We start from the raw sequence: 11,029 nt of genomic DNA, 5'->3' as shown, positions 1-11,029 counted from the left end.
GAAACCCTGGAGGGGGACAGGGGCTGGTGATCCTGCAGGGTCCGCAACCTGCAGAGCCGGCCCTTGGGGTGGGGGTGGACCCCAGCATCACCCCAGCATCACCCCCACCTCCGACTGCGGCGCAGGCGCGACCAACCGGCTTTCGCTTTGCTCGCGCTCCGACTCCGCTCGGTGGACACAGCAGGCAGAGGTGAGCTCAGCCCTGCTCCGCGCGGCCCGACCCCACCCCGCCCTCCCCGGGGTCCCGGAGAGCCCCCCCCCCCACTGCCCGCACCCCCGGCTCGGGTCGGGCCGTGCCCGCGTCGGGCAGGACGGCAGCGCCAGCCCCGGTGCCTCGGGCTTCGGGAGGTGATGTCTCAGGGAAGCAGCCAGGCAGGGGTCGCTCCAGCCCCAGCCCCGGAGACACCCCTCCACTAAAATCCCATCGCCCCCCGCAGGACTCAGTTTACCTCTGGGGGAAGGAGGTGGTGAATCGCAGCCCGGGAATGGGTGGGCGGGCCAGAAACACTGGTGCAGTGCGGGCGGGGGGGCGGCCTGATTCCCCTGGCCTCGCCCCGGAGCAGGGCGCCCCCTGTCGAGGCCTCAGCCGTGCGGACCCTGGAGTGGGCGGGTCTGGGGCTCTGGGGAGCTCCGAGTGAGGCCCCGCAAAGAAGAGCGACTCCATCCATCTTCCGGCCCTCGCACACGTCACCTTACCGCGCGCCTTCCCCCCGCCCCCCAGCGCCCACCCCGCCGCAGTCTCCCCCCTGCACCCTGGAGCCCCCTCCTCTTCCTGCTCCCTTACCAGCGAGCTCCTGCCCCCTGCCGCCGAGGGGCACCTCCCCAGAGGTTCCTATGGCAACCCTCGTCCCGGGCGCACGCGGTGTCCTCCGCATCCTTTCCCTCCCACCTCCAGCCCCCCAGCCCGCCAGCCCCCCTCCCAGCAACCCAAGCATAGGATGGAGGGGGGCGGGGCAGGCCGACGGGAAGGCAGCGTCAAGGTCACCTTCCTCTCCAAGGCCAGCGGGGTTCGGGGAGTATACTGGGTGAGTGAGGCTCCCAGAGGGGATGGAGGAGGAGGACAGTGAGCTGCAGGGGAGGAGCTACGCAGGCCGAGCAGCCGCGCATCCTCGCCCTGCCCTCTGCCTCAGGGTCTTCGGTGGATGGTCGCTGCGCTAGCGCCACTGTCCCGCGGAGCCCGTTCATTGTCCCGCCCGAGCGGCTGCGCTGCTCAGCCCGGGGCGGGTCCCGCGGTGGCCACGCCCCCGAGCGCCGCCCGCCCGCCCTCCCGTCCTGCAGATCTCTCCTTTCTTAGATTTTAGTCTCCACCTTTTCCCATTCTCTGTCAATTTTTTTCTTTATTTTTTTCTCTTTTTCGCCTGACTTGTGGGTAAGGACTGTGAAGAGCTGCAATCTATAGACAGGCTTTAACCACAGCAGGCCTGTGACTTGTGGGGATCCGTGGGGACTCCCAGGGTCACCCCCAACACACACTGTGGCTGTCTGCACGTGTGTCTCTGTCCGTTTGTGTGTGTCTGCATGTTTTTGTGTGTTTCTCTGTGCTGTGTGTGTTTATCTGCATGTGTCTCTGTGTGGTATAATATGGTGCCTGTCTGGGTAAGTCTTTGTGGTGTTGGTGTGTCTGCGTTGGTGTGTCTCCGTGGTGTGTGTGTTTGTGCAGGGGTTGGAGGGCCACATCTGACTGGAAATTCGCCTCACCCTTCAGTGTAAGCGCACTGCTTTATTTTGTCTGAAGCTGCTCAGGGGTGCTGAGGGCCGACCTTGGAGGGGGGCGGGCAGGAGCCCAGGCGTCCCCAGCTCTGCCCGCACCTGCGACTTCGGTTCTAGCTGTGCCTGTGTGTGGATAAGTGCCTTTCCCTCGGAAACCTCACTGTCTCCATTTGTGAGAAGAGGGTTCTTAGGGTTCGCTGGAAAGCGAACAGCTGTTGAACCTAGGAGCCCCTAATCCCCAGGGCCCCTGGCTTTCACCTCCTGTGGAGTCAAGATTCCTTGGGACTTGGAGGTTGATGCCTTCTGAGGGGCAGCCCTGGGGAAGGGTCTTTTAGGGCCTTACTGTTTGTGGAGCTCTGACTGCAGCCAGGACAGCTATCCCCAAGGGTACCCTAAAAGGGGGGAGATTTTGAGAGAAGATGGGGATGAGGACCTCTCACTCCAGATACGGGGCTCAAAAAGTTCAGGATAAAAAAAAAATAATGAAGAAATTACAGTAATAATGATACCACAGCTACCAGAAGACACAATAACTGTACAAAGCAGGTATAATCCTTAGCCCTATTTTACAGGTAAGGAAACGAAGGCTTAGAAAAGTGAAAGCATTTGTCTAAGGTCACACAGCCAGGAAGTGGTGGATCAGGGGTTCCAGTCCAGACAGCGAGGCTCCAGAACCCACAGCCTCAGCCACGAGTGGCCTCCAGAGCAAACACACACCTTTATTGACACCTCCAATTGCCAGGCACTGGGCTGAGCCCTTCAGTGCACTGGCTCATTCACTGTATACGAGGGAAACCCCGGCCAGGATTCCAGAAGGCCGGGCTGTGCTCTGAGTGTGGGGTGTCTTAAATGGGAGAAGTGGATGGGACGCAAAGATTCAGGAGCCCGGGAGGGTCGCCACAGGCAGCTCTCACTGACCCTTCCCTCTGTCCGCTGAACCTTGCCCATCCCACAGGACTCCGTGATGCCGAACTGTGACCGTCCCTGTGGCTGTGGCCCAGGCCCCAATGTGGAAGATGGCAAGTGGTACGGGGTCCGCTCCTACCTGCACCTCTTCTATGAGGACTGTGCAGGTACCGCCCTCAGTGATGACCCTGAGGGGCCTCCTATTCTGTGTCCCCGTCGACCTTGGCCCTCACTGTGCTGGAAGGTAAGGCCGGAAGAGGAGCAACTCTGGTGATTTCCCGTGGCTTCAGGGGAAAGATGCACTCAGTGGATAGAAAGAAAAGGGGTGGCGTAGCAGTTAAAAGTCTTGCGTGTTCAAGCAATAGAAAACCCAGCTCCGATGGGTTTAAACTATAAAGGGAAAATATTGCTTATTTTCTAGAAGTCAGAGGTTGTGTGCCTTCAGGCTAAGTTCGATCCAGCAGTTCAAACCATCACACTGAGGGACTGAAGATTTCTCTCAGTCTTCAGGCTTCCCATGGTACCCCCATCCCGGCAACCTGTTAGCTTCAGGTTCTGCCCACATGTTCCCCCAACAGCTGCTACTATGCTGCCCCTCAGTCTTCCACTCCACACCATCCAAGGGAAACCAGAATCCCCTCTAGTATTTCCTTCAGAAAAGAAACAAGGCTTTTTATTTCTAGAAGTCCTGGCAAGTATTGCATTGGCTCAGACTGGGTCACTTGCCCACGCCTGAACTAATTATTGTAGCCAGGGGGATTGTTTATCCTGACTGGCAGGGATGGGGGTCCGTCCCACTGAAATATTACTGTGCTTCCCAGTGGTTTAGTGGGTACTGTTTCCAGGGCAGGGGAAGATGTGAGAGAAACAGTTGATACTCATATCAGCCAGGTAGAGTGGTCAGTTAGGGCGCCCTGTGTGGGTAAAGGTATGGAGGTGGCAGCGAGCAGGGTCCTGACAGTGGGCATAGCTCTTTGATAAGCACTATAGGAAGACTGAGGCAGAGAGTCCCTCCCCTCTGCTTCCACAAGGCTTTACTCTAGTGGAGAGGTGAGGTGCCAACCTGTGCAGAGGGAATCGCCACCTCAGGCCAGGTGTGCAGAGGATGCCGGGAGAAGAAATGCTCTCAGCACCTGTGGTGATCAGGGAAGATTTCCAGGAAAGTCAGTACCTTTTCACATTTTTTAAAGCATCGTCTAATTGCCAGGCAGTGTGCTAGGCTCTTGGGGACACAGAACTGAAGAAGACGTGGTTCCTGTCCTCAAGGAGCTCCTAACTGTGGTTCATTTAGTTGTTCTGCAAGTATTCACTCAGCTGCGACGCTAAACTAGTACTGTGCTAGGCGTGGAAGACACCTAGTGAGCCAGAATGGACACAGTCCCTGCTCTCATGCTCTCAGTTTGATGGGGCAGGCCGACATCACTTACATAGCAACCAAAGTACGTATCCTAGTGTGCACCAAGGTGATACACTGGAGAGGGAATGGGCAGAGCATTTGCAGAGTGTAGAGCAGGTGACTTGCCCCAGTGCAGAGGTGCCCTGGAAGGCTTCCCTGAGGAGGTGAGGTTTGAGATGGTACCTGAGGGATGTGTAGGAGTTAACCAGACAGAGAGATAGAGGGTAGATGGTACTGGGGATAAGACCCACATAATGATGGAGGGGCACTCAGGTTGGCAAGGGAAGCCCACTGCTATGTGGGAGCTGGGAAGGAAATTAATCAAGAGGTCTCAAGATTCCAAGTAGAACATGACAGTGTTATATCCCAGCAGGTGTGCTCTGTGATTCCCATCTCTTAAGGGCTTACCGTGAAATCCAGTTGGGATCCAGGGTGCACTAGGGATCCCTTGGCCTACGGCCCCCGACCGGCCCTGACTGCCTCCCAATCTGTCTGCCTCTCTCCAGATCAGCCTGTCCTCGGGGACCCTGCTTCTGCTGCTGGGTGTGGCAGCCCTGACCACTGGCTATGCCGTGCCCCCCAAGCTGGAGGGCATTGGAGAGGGCGAGTTCCTGGTGTTGGATCAGCGGGCAGCTGACTACAACCAGGCTCTGGGCACCTGCCGCCTGGCAGGCACGGCACTCTGCGCGGCCGCCGGGGTCCTGCTGGCCATCTGCCTGTTCTGGGCCATGACCGGCTGGCTGAGCCAGGACACCAAGGCAGAGCCTTTGTATACTGAAGTGGACAGCCATGTGGAGGTCTTTGGGGACGAGTCAGAGCAGCAGCTCTCCCCCATCTACTGTGATGCCAGTGGCCAATCTTGGTTCTCGCCGCCCACCAGCGCCTTTGGGCAATCCTCCGTGCAGACCATCCAGCCGAAGTGGAGCTCTTGAGCTGCCCGCAGAGCTGGAGGAGGCACCAGACCCAGAGACCGGACCCCTCCTCCTCTTCACCACACCCCATCGTCTCCCTAACGTCTCCCTTTCAGCAGGCACCCTTCTGTCTACGCCTCCAAAAGGGTGAGCTCCAGGTCAGGAAGTCTGGAGCTCACATTCTCATGCCCATTCCCGGGGGGTAGGGCCCAACTCATCCAAGATGCCAACCGTCCCCAAGTCCACTCAGAACTCCCCGCCACCCCTCCTTCCCCAGGCTCTTCAGGGGCAGAAAGCATCTCCCTCAACCTGTCCCCACGCTTTTCTCTCTGTGGCCAAGCCCCTTACCTGTTCAGACCACCAGTTCCTGCCTCTGGAGTAAAAGGGGTTTGGGCCAGATCCTCGAGTCCCGTGACTTTGCTCTTCTCCCCTGATGTAAGCATTACCCTCTATAGGCAAACGTGGGTGTCATTCTCATCCATTGGCCCCACCCTCTCTGAGCTGCGCAGGATGCCTCAGGATGAGCCAAGGACGCTCACCGGGCTTCCTGTCCAGGGTGGCGCGGAAACAGTGGCTCCCTACAGTCTGTTTTCTTCATGCGTTTTGGCGTGAGAGCCTTCCTCCCTACCCACCCCTCCTGAGCTATTGCTAGCTCCAGCGTACAGATGAGGCGCTGAGGGAGGCTGGCCGCCTGCAGGCTCCACGTTTCCTGACTCCTCCTGGGCCAGCTCCTGTTCTGTAGCTGTAGCAGGGCCCTGCGTCTTTCTGGCTTTCCTGGGACCCCCCAGGGGTTGGGGACAGGCTCGGCCCAGAGAGACTAGCTGGAAGCCTGGTGTCCCAGGTGCCTAAGAAAATACTGTGAACATGCATTTAAATGGCCTCGAAGGGCCAGGGGGCAGGAGAACTAGGCTGTCTTTGTTCCTCAAGTCCCCGACCCAGCTTTGCTGGTTTGGCTCAGTGTTTAGAGTGTCGGCCTGCGGACTGAAGGGTCCTGCGTTCGATTCCAGCCAAGGGCACATGCCCAGGTTGTAGGCTCCATCCCCAGTAGGGGGCGTGCAGGAGGCAGCTGATCAATGATTCTCTCTCATCATTGATGTTTCTCACTCTCTCCCCCTTCTCCGAAATCAATAAAAATGTATTTAAAAAAAGAGAGATAGACAAAAAAAAAAAGTCCCTCCCACAGAAACCATCACCCACAGGTGATGCATCATCTCCGTTCTCTGCCACCAGGGGGAGCTCCAAGACAGCTGGAAAGAGACCTCCGTGGACCCCGCCCCTACCCTCTGGGCTCCCTGTCACCACCAGCCTTGAGGCCACGTTGGGGGGTGGGTACCCCCAGTCCTCCCCCACCAGGCAGGCCCTGCTGCTCTTGTGCCCCAGATCGTCTCCCCATTCTGCACCTCTTCCATCCCACCTTCCTATTCAATAAACAGCTGGGGTGGATACTGATTTTGCTTCTTTTCTTCCTGCCCACTGGGGTGTGGGGAGGGAGGAAAGAGACTGCCATGTGTGCTGGGCACTGAAGTCCATCATTTCTCACGAGAAAGGAGGTTATTCTCTCCATTTTACAGGTGAGGTAACTCATGGTCGGAGAGGTGAGGCCACTTGCCTAGGCTTCCTGAGGGAGACTTGAAATGCTTGCTGGATGGGAAGGAAATTTCTCAGCCATCTTGACAACCTACTGCCCCATCCCTGAGAGGGAAGGAGGGCAAGGACAGTTGAGGGATGGAAGCTCTTCCAGCCATTTGAACAGCTAACCCGTGGCTTAGCTATACTCGCCAGCGCCCAGGCCCTGCTCTCGGTGCTTAATAAACCCCGTGTGCTGTCCACACCTCAGAGCAGCCGTTCTCAACCCGTGGGTCGCGACCCCTTTGGCAGTCGAACGACCCTTTCACAGGGGTCACCTAAGACCATCCTGCATATCAGATATGTACATTACGATTCACAACAGTAGCAACATTACAGTTATGAGGTAGCAACGAAAATTATTTTGTGGTTGGGTCACAACATGAGGAACTGTATTTAAAGGGCCAGAAGGTTGAGAACCACTGCCTTAGAGAATGGCAGCTCCAGCCTCCCAGTAGCTCCAGCCAAAACCTTGGAGTCATCTTTGACTCCTCCCTTTCCTCACGGCCTGAATCCAAGCCATCAGCAAGTCCTGTCAACTCAACCTTGGACATACATCCTGTGCCCAACCTCACAGCTAGCTCCCTTGCCTCAGCCACCATCACTTCTCATCTGGGTTACCTACCAGCTTCTCCCTGGTCCCCTCACTTCCTGCTTCTCCATCCCCCAAGTCTAACCTCTTCAGAGCAGCCAGGTAAATCCTGTTATCACACAACTTGGGTCCTGTCCCTCCTCTGCCCAGTACCCACCCATGGCTCCCACCTCACTCAGAGTAAAAGCCAAAATTTTCCAGACTTCTAGCTTCCAAAACTGTGAGAGGATAATTTTTTGTTGTTTTAAGCCACATCCTATGGGGTCCTTTGTACAGCCTGTAAGCTGTTAGGAAGCAGGCTGCAAGCTGGAGCAGCCTGAGGCAGTGTGGCAATATCAACCGGGGAACACCCATGCCCTTTGACCCCTCCCTCCTGGGCGGGTCTGTCTATGGGTTCAATTCCGTATGTTGGACACGGCAGCATTGTTTGTCACAGAAAACATTTGGAAACAACCTAGATGTTCATTGACAGGCGACTAAGTAATAAATCCTGGTACAGTTCCACACTGGAACACTATGTAAAAGAATGAAAAAGCGCCTTATGCACTGAGCTACACTGCTCTCTCAGTGATACTGTTAGGTGAAAGGGTGCAAGGTGCAGCATCTTTTAGAATTCTTCTAAACCATTTGTGTAAAAAGATGTATGGACCTTGCTTGTGCCTGTGTGAAATCTCTATTGCCTTTGGTTGTCCCTGGGGTGGGGACGGGATGGGAGGGAGACTTGCACCCATTTAAAATGTTGAACCATGGGAGTATGTTTCGTTCTAAAATATATTTCTTTAAAATTTTAAAAATAATATATTTGATTGAATGCATTTAATAAATGGGGAGAAGGGATTTATCTTGCAGAAGAATTTCAGTTAATAGACACAGAAGGATTGAGAGAAATGAGAAATTGCATGCCACAGTAAGAATTGTTGCACGAAAGATAAGGAAAGGCAAGGAGACAAGGCTGAAGGGCATCTAGGAATTGTCTGTATTGTCTTAGTAACTCTTCTATAAATCTAAAATTATTTCCCCCCAAAAGTTAAAAATAATACAGTTGTTCTGGCCAAGATGGAGTAATAGGAACCAGGCTTATTGTCCCACTTGAAAGAACCAAAGAATGGGCCAGGAAATAAATGAATGAGAATAAATTTTCCTCATTTCTACAGTTGTCCCAGTCAACTTCCCTGAGTTTCCAGGCCGTGGAACAGATTTCAATACTTTCTTAATAAATGATGAAACAAGGAGACAGAGAATCAGTAAGGTTAGGGAAGATTTGAACAACACTATCACCCAACTTGACCTAATTGACATATATAAGGCGCCCCACCCGACAAGGGCAGAATACACAAGACCTTGGGCCTTGGTGGCCCCTGGAGACCCAGGGGCACATGGGGGGACTAAATAGACACAGAGCTTCTAGCTGCCTGAGGGCACCCTCTGGTGTCCTTTAAAACAGTGGCAGCCCAGCAGTTTGACACCTTCTTCGACCTCAGAGGGAAGTTCTTTTCCCTCTATCCTGCATTCCCTCCCTTCTCTGAGGTGGGGAGGGAGGCACCTTCTGCTCCATTTTTATGCCAGAGCCTGGGCACCCAACCCCACACTCCCCAGAGGCTGCCCCTTGCTCCTGCTAAGTCTTGCATTCCCTCCCTCCTCCCTACTGACCAGCCTCAGAGGAGCTCCTCCACCTCACCCCCAACTGGACCAAAGAAGGAATGATACGGAGCATTGCCTGGCCTCTGGGGACGCTGTGCCTGGGCAGGGAGCTGAGGTGCCCCAAGGTGAGAAAGAGAAACGTGGGGATATTCATATGGGGCAGGTGTTAGTGAGAGAGAGAGAGAGAGAGAGAGAGAGAGAGAGAACACTAAGAAGGAAATGCAACATTCACACCCTAAACTCTTCATCTCAAATCTTATGCAGAGATCAGGCCGAGAGTGAGGCGGTCTGCCAGGTTCAAGCCACTGTGTGAGCCTGGGCAATTTTTAACCTCTCTGAGCCTCCGTTTCTTTTTCTCTAAAATAGAGCCAAAAAAGATGCCAATCTCTTGGAACTGTTTGAAGATCCAACGAGCTTAACACAGTGCCTGGCACATAGACGAGCCCTATAAATGCCAACCATTGTTATGAAGGAGAGGTCTGAGGGTCAGGACTAGCAGGCAACGCACAGGTTATGATTGGGGATGACTCAGACGTGGCCCTGGCCTCCTGGGACTCCCAGTCTAGTGGAAAGGACAGTCCAGCAGAGAGGCAATGGAGAGCTAATAGGGTGAGAGCACCCTATTAGAAGGCAAATCATCTATCACAGAGGACAGACGCAGAGGTATAGCACTTGTCAGTACTTCACACAACTCATTCTGTTAGTCATCAGTCCACCATAAGGTGATAACATTATCTCCAAGGCACAGAATAGGAAATTGAGCACAGAATGTTTAAGCATCTTGTCAAAGGTTATGCAGGTGAGATTTGAACTCAAACAATCCGGGTTCAGAATGCCCCAAACCCCTGGCATCCATCGATACAGAGGTGACACCATCCTCACAGATTCTACCAACTAACCAACCTGATAAGGGATGGGGGTCGTACTCATTACCCCTCACACAGGTTCACAGAGACACAGGCAAGCATATGCATGTCTACCTAGATAAACACCAAATCCTGCCCATGACAAGAGCTCAGGAAATCCTCCGGAAAACCACTCTACTAGTGTGCATTGTTGGGAAAAAATGATCAGCCCAAATGACCTCACAGACACGTGCATCCATATGCAAATTGGTGGGCCTTATACAAGCCCTTGGATAAGCATGTTACATGCATAGGTGTGCACCCATATACATTCACGTGCACACCAACAGGCGTGTACATTATGATGATATATGTCTATAGACATACTGGTAACTGAGTACTTGGACTTACCCTGCTATTGGTTATCTTTTTCAGCAGCTACATCTATTGAGCATCTACTGTGTGCAAATACGTAAAGATAAGGCTCAGAGAAGTGAAGTGGCTTTCCAAAGCTCACACAGCTGGTAAATGGCTGGGCTTCAAACCCTGGCCCAACGACATGTGGCAGTGAAGCCTGGCTCCAATGCTGTGCAGTTGTGTTCATGAATGAACAGATGTGCCACGGTTGGATTCCCACATTGACACTGACATTCCCTGTAACCTTGGACATATCACATCCTCTCTCCGGCCACATCCTCACATATCTGTGCACAGGTGTGCTCTGTGGGTGTGTGGTGATGCAACCAGGGACTCTGGCCTCCCTCCAAGTCAGCCTGGGTTAGTGTCACCGAGGGCTGTGAACTTCCTGTCCCAGCCCTGCCAAACCCCAGAGCAGATGACTCAAAGCCAAGCCCTGGGCGCCAGGCCATCAGGAGCCTGGTGATGGAAGAACTCATAGGATTTCATAAGTATCTGGCCCAGGACATGTGGGCAGAGCAGGAAGAAGGAGGGAGGGAAACAGGATGTCCACTGGGGTGTGCACTTGGCAGGAGCCAGGAACCAGGTTTGGCAGGGCAAGAGCTGCCGAGACTTGGCATCTGATGGGGCACTCAGCCAAGGCATGCTGGGGAGAGGTGGAGAGGGCGGGAGCAGGATGGATCGTAGCATCGCCTGGTGCTGATCCTGGAGGCCCTCAGTGAGTGAGAGAATGAGTGGAGGAAGGGTGATAGAGTAATGATGGATAGAGGGGGCATGGGTTTATCTTCTCCACAGATCTGGAGTGCCTGCTCTCAGCTCGCCCTGGGCTGGGCTCTGTGGCAGCTCGGTGAGCAGGGTGGGCACAGCCCTGCCTTTGCAAAACTGAGAGTTCAAGTGATGCCATCAGGCCAGGTACAACGTGACTCAGCCAGTGTGAGCAATCACCAGCATGTCTGGGGGAACAAGTGTGCGCAAGAGGTGTGTG

General features: G+C 54.4%; 1 protein-coding gene across 1 annotated transcript; it reads left to right on the top strand.

The window, feature by feature from the left end:
- NRSN2 (neurensin 2) lies at positions 1–6,372 on the top strand. Its single transcript, XM_059705818.1, has 3 exons — positions 1–190; positions 2,666–2,860; positions 4,519–6,372. The coding sequence occupies exons 2-3, from the start codon at positions 2,675–2,677 to the stop codon at positions 4,942–4,944; spliced, it is 612 nt and encodes a 203-aa protein (XP_059561801.1). The 5' UTR covers positions 1–190; positions 2,666–2,674; the 3' UTR covers positions 4,945–6,372.
- The last annotated feature ends 4,657 nt before the right edge of the window (positions 6,373–11,029 follow it).

This window comes from Myotis daubentonii, chromosome 8, assembly GCF_963259705.1.
Source record: "Myotis daubentonii chromosome 8, mMyoDau2.1, whole genome shotgun sequence".
NCBI lineage: Eukaryota > Metazoa > Chordata > Mammalia > Chiroptera > Vespertilionidae > Myotis > Myotis daubentonii.
Note: the sequence above shows the minus strand (reverse complement) of the source record. Positions and strands in the feature narration are given on the sequence as shown.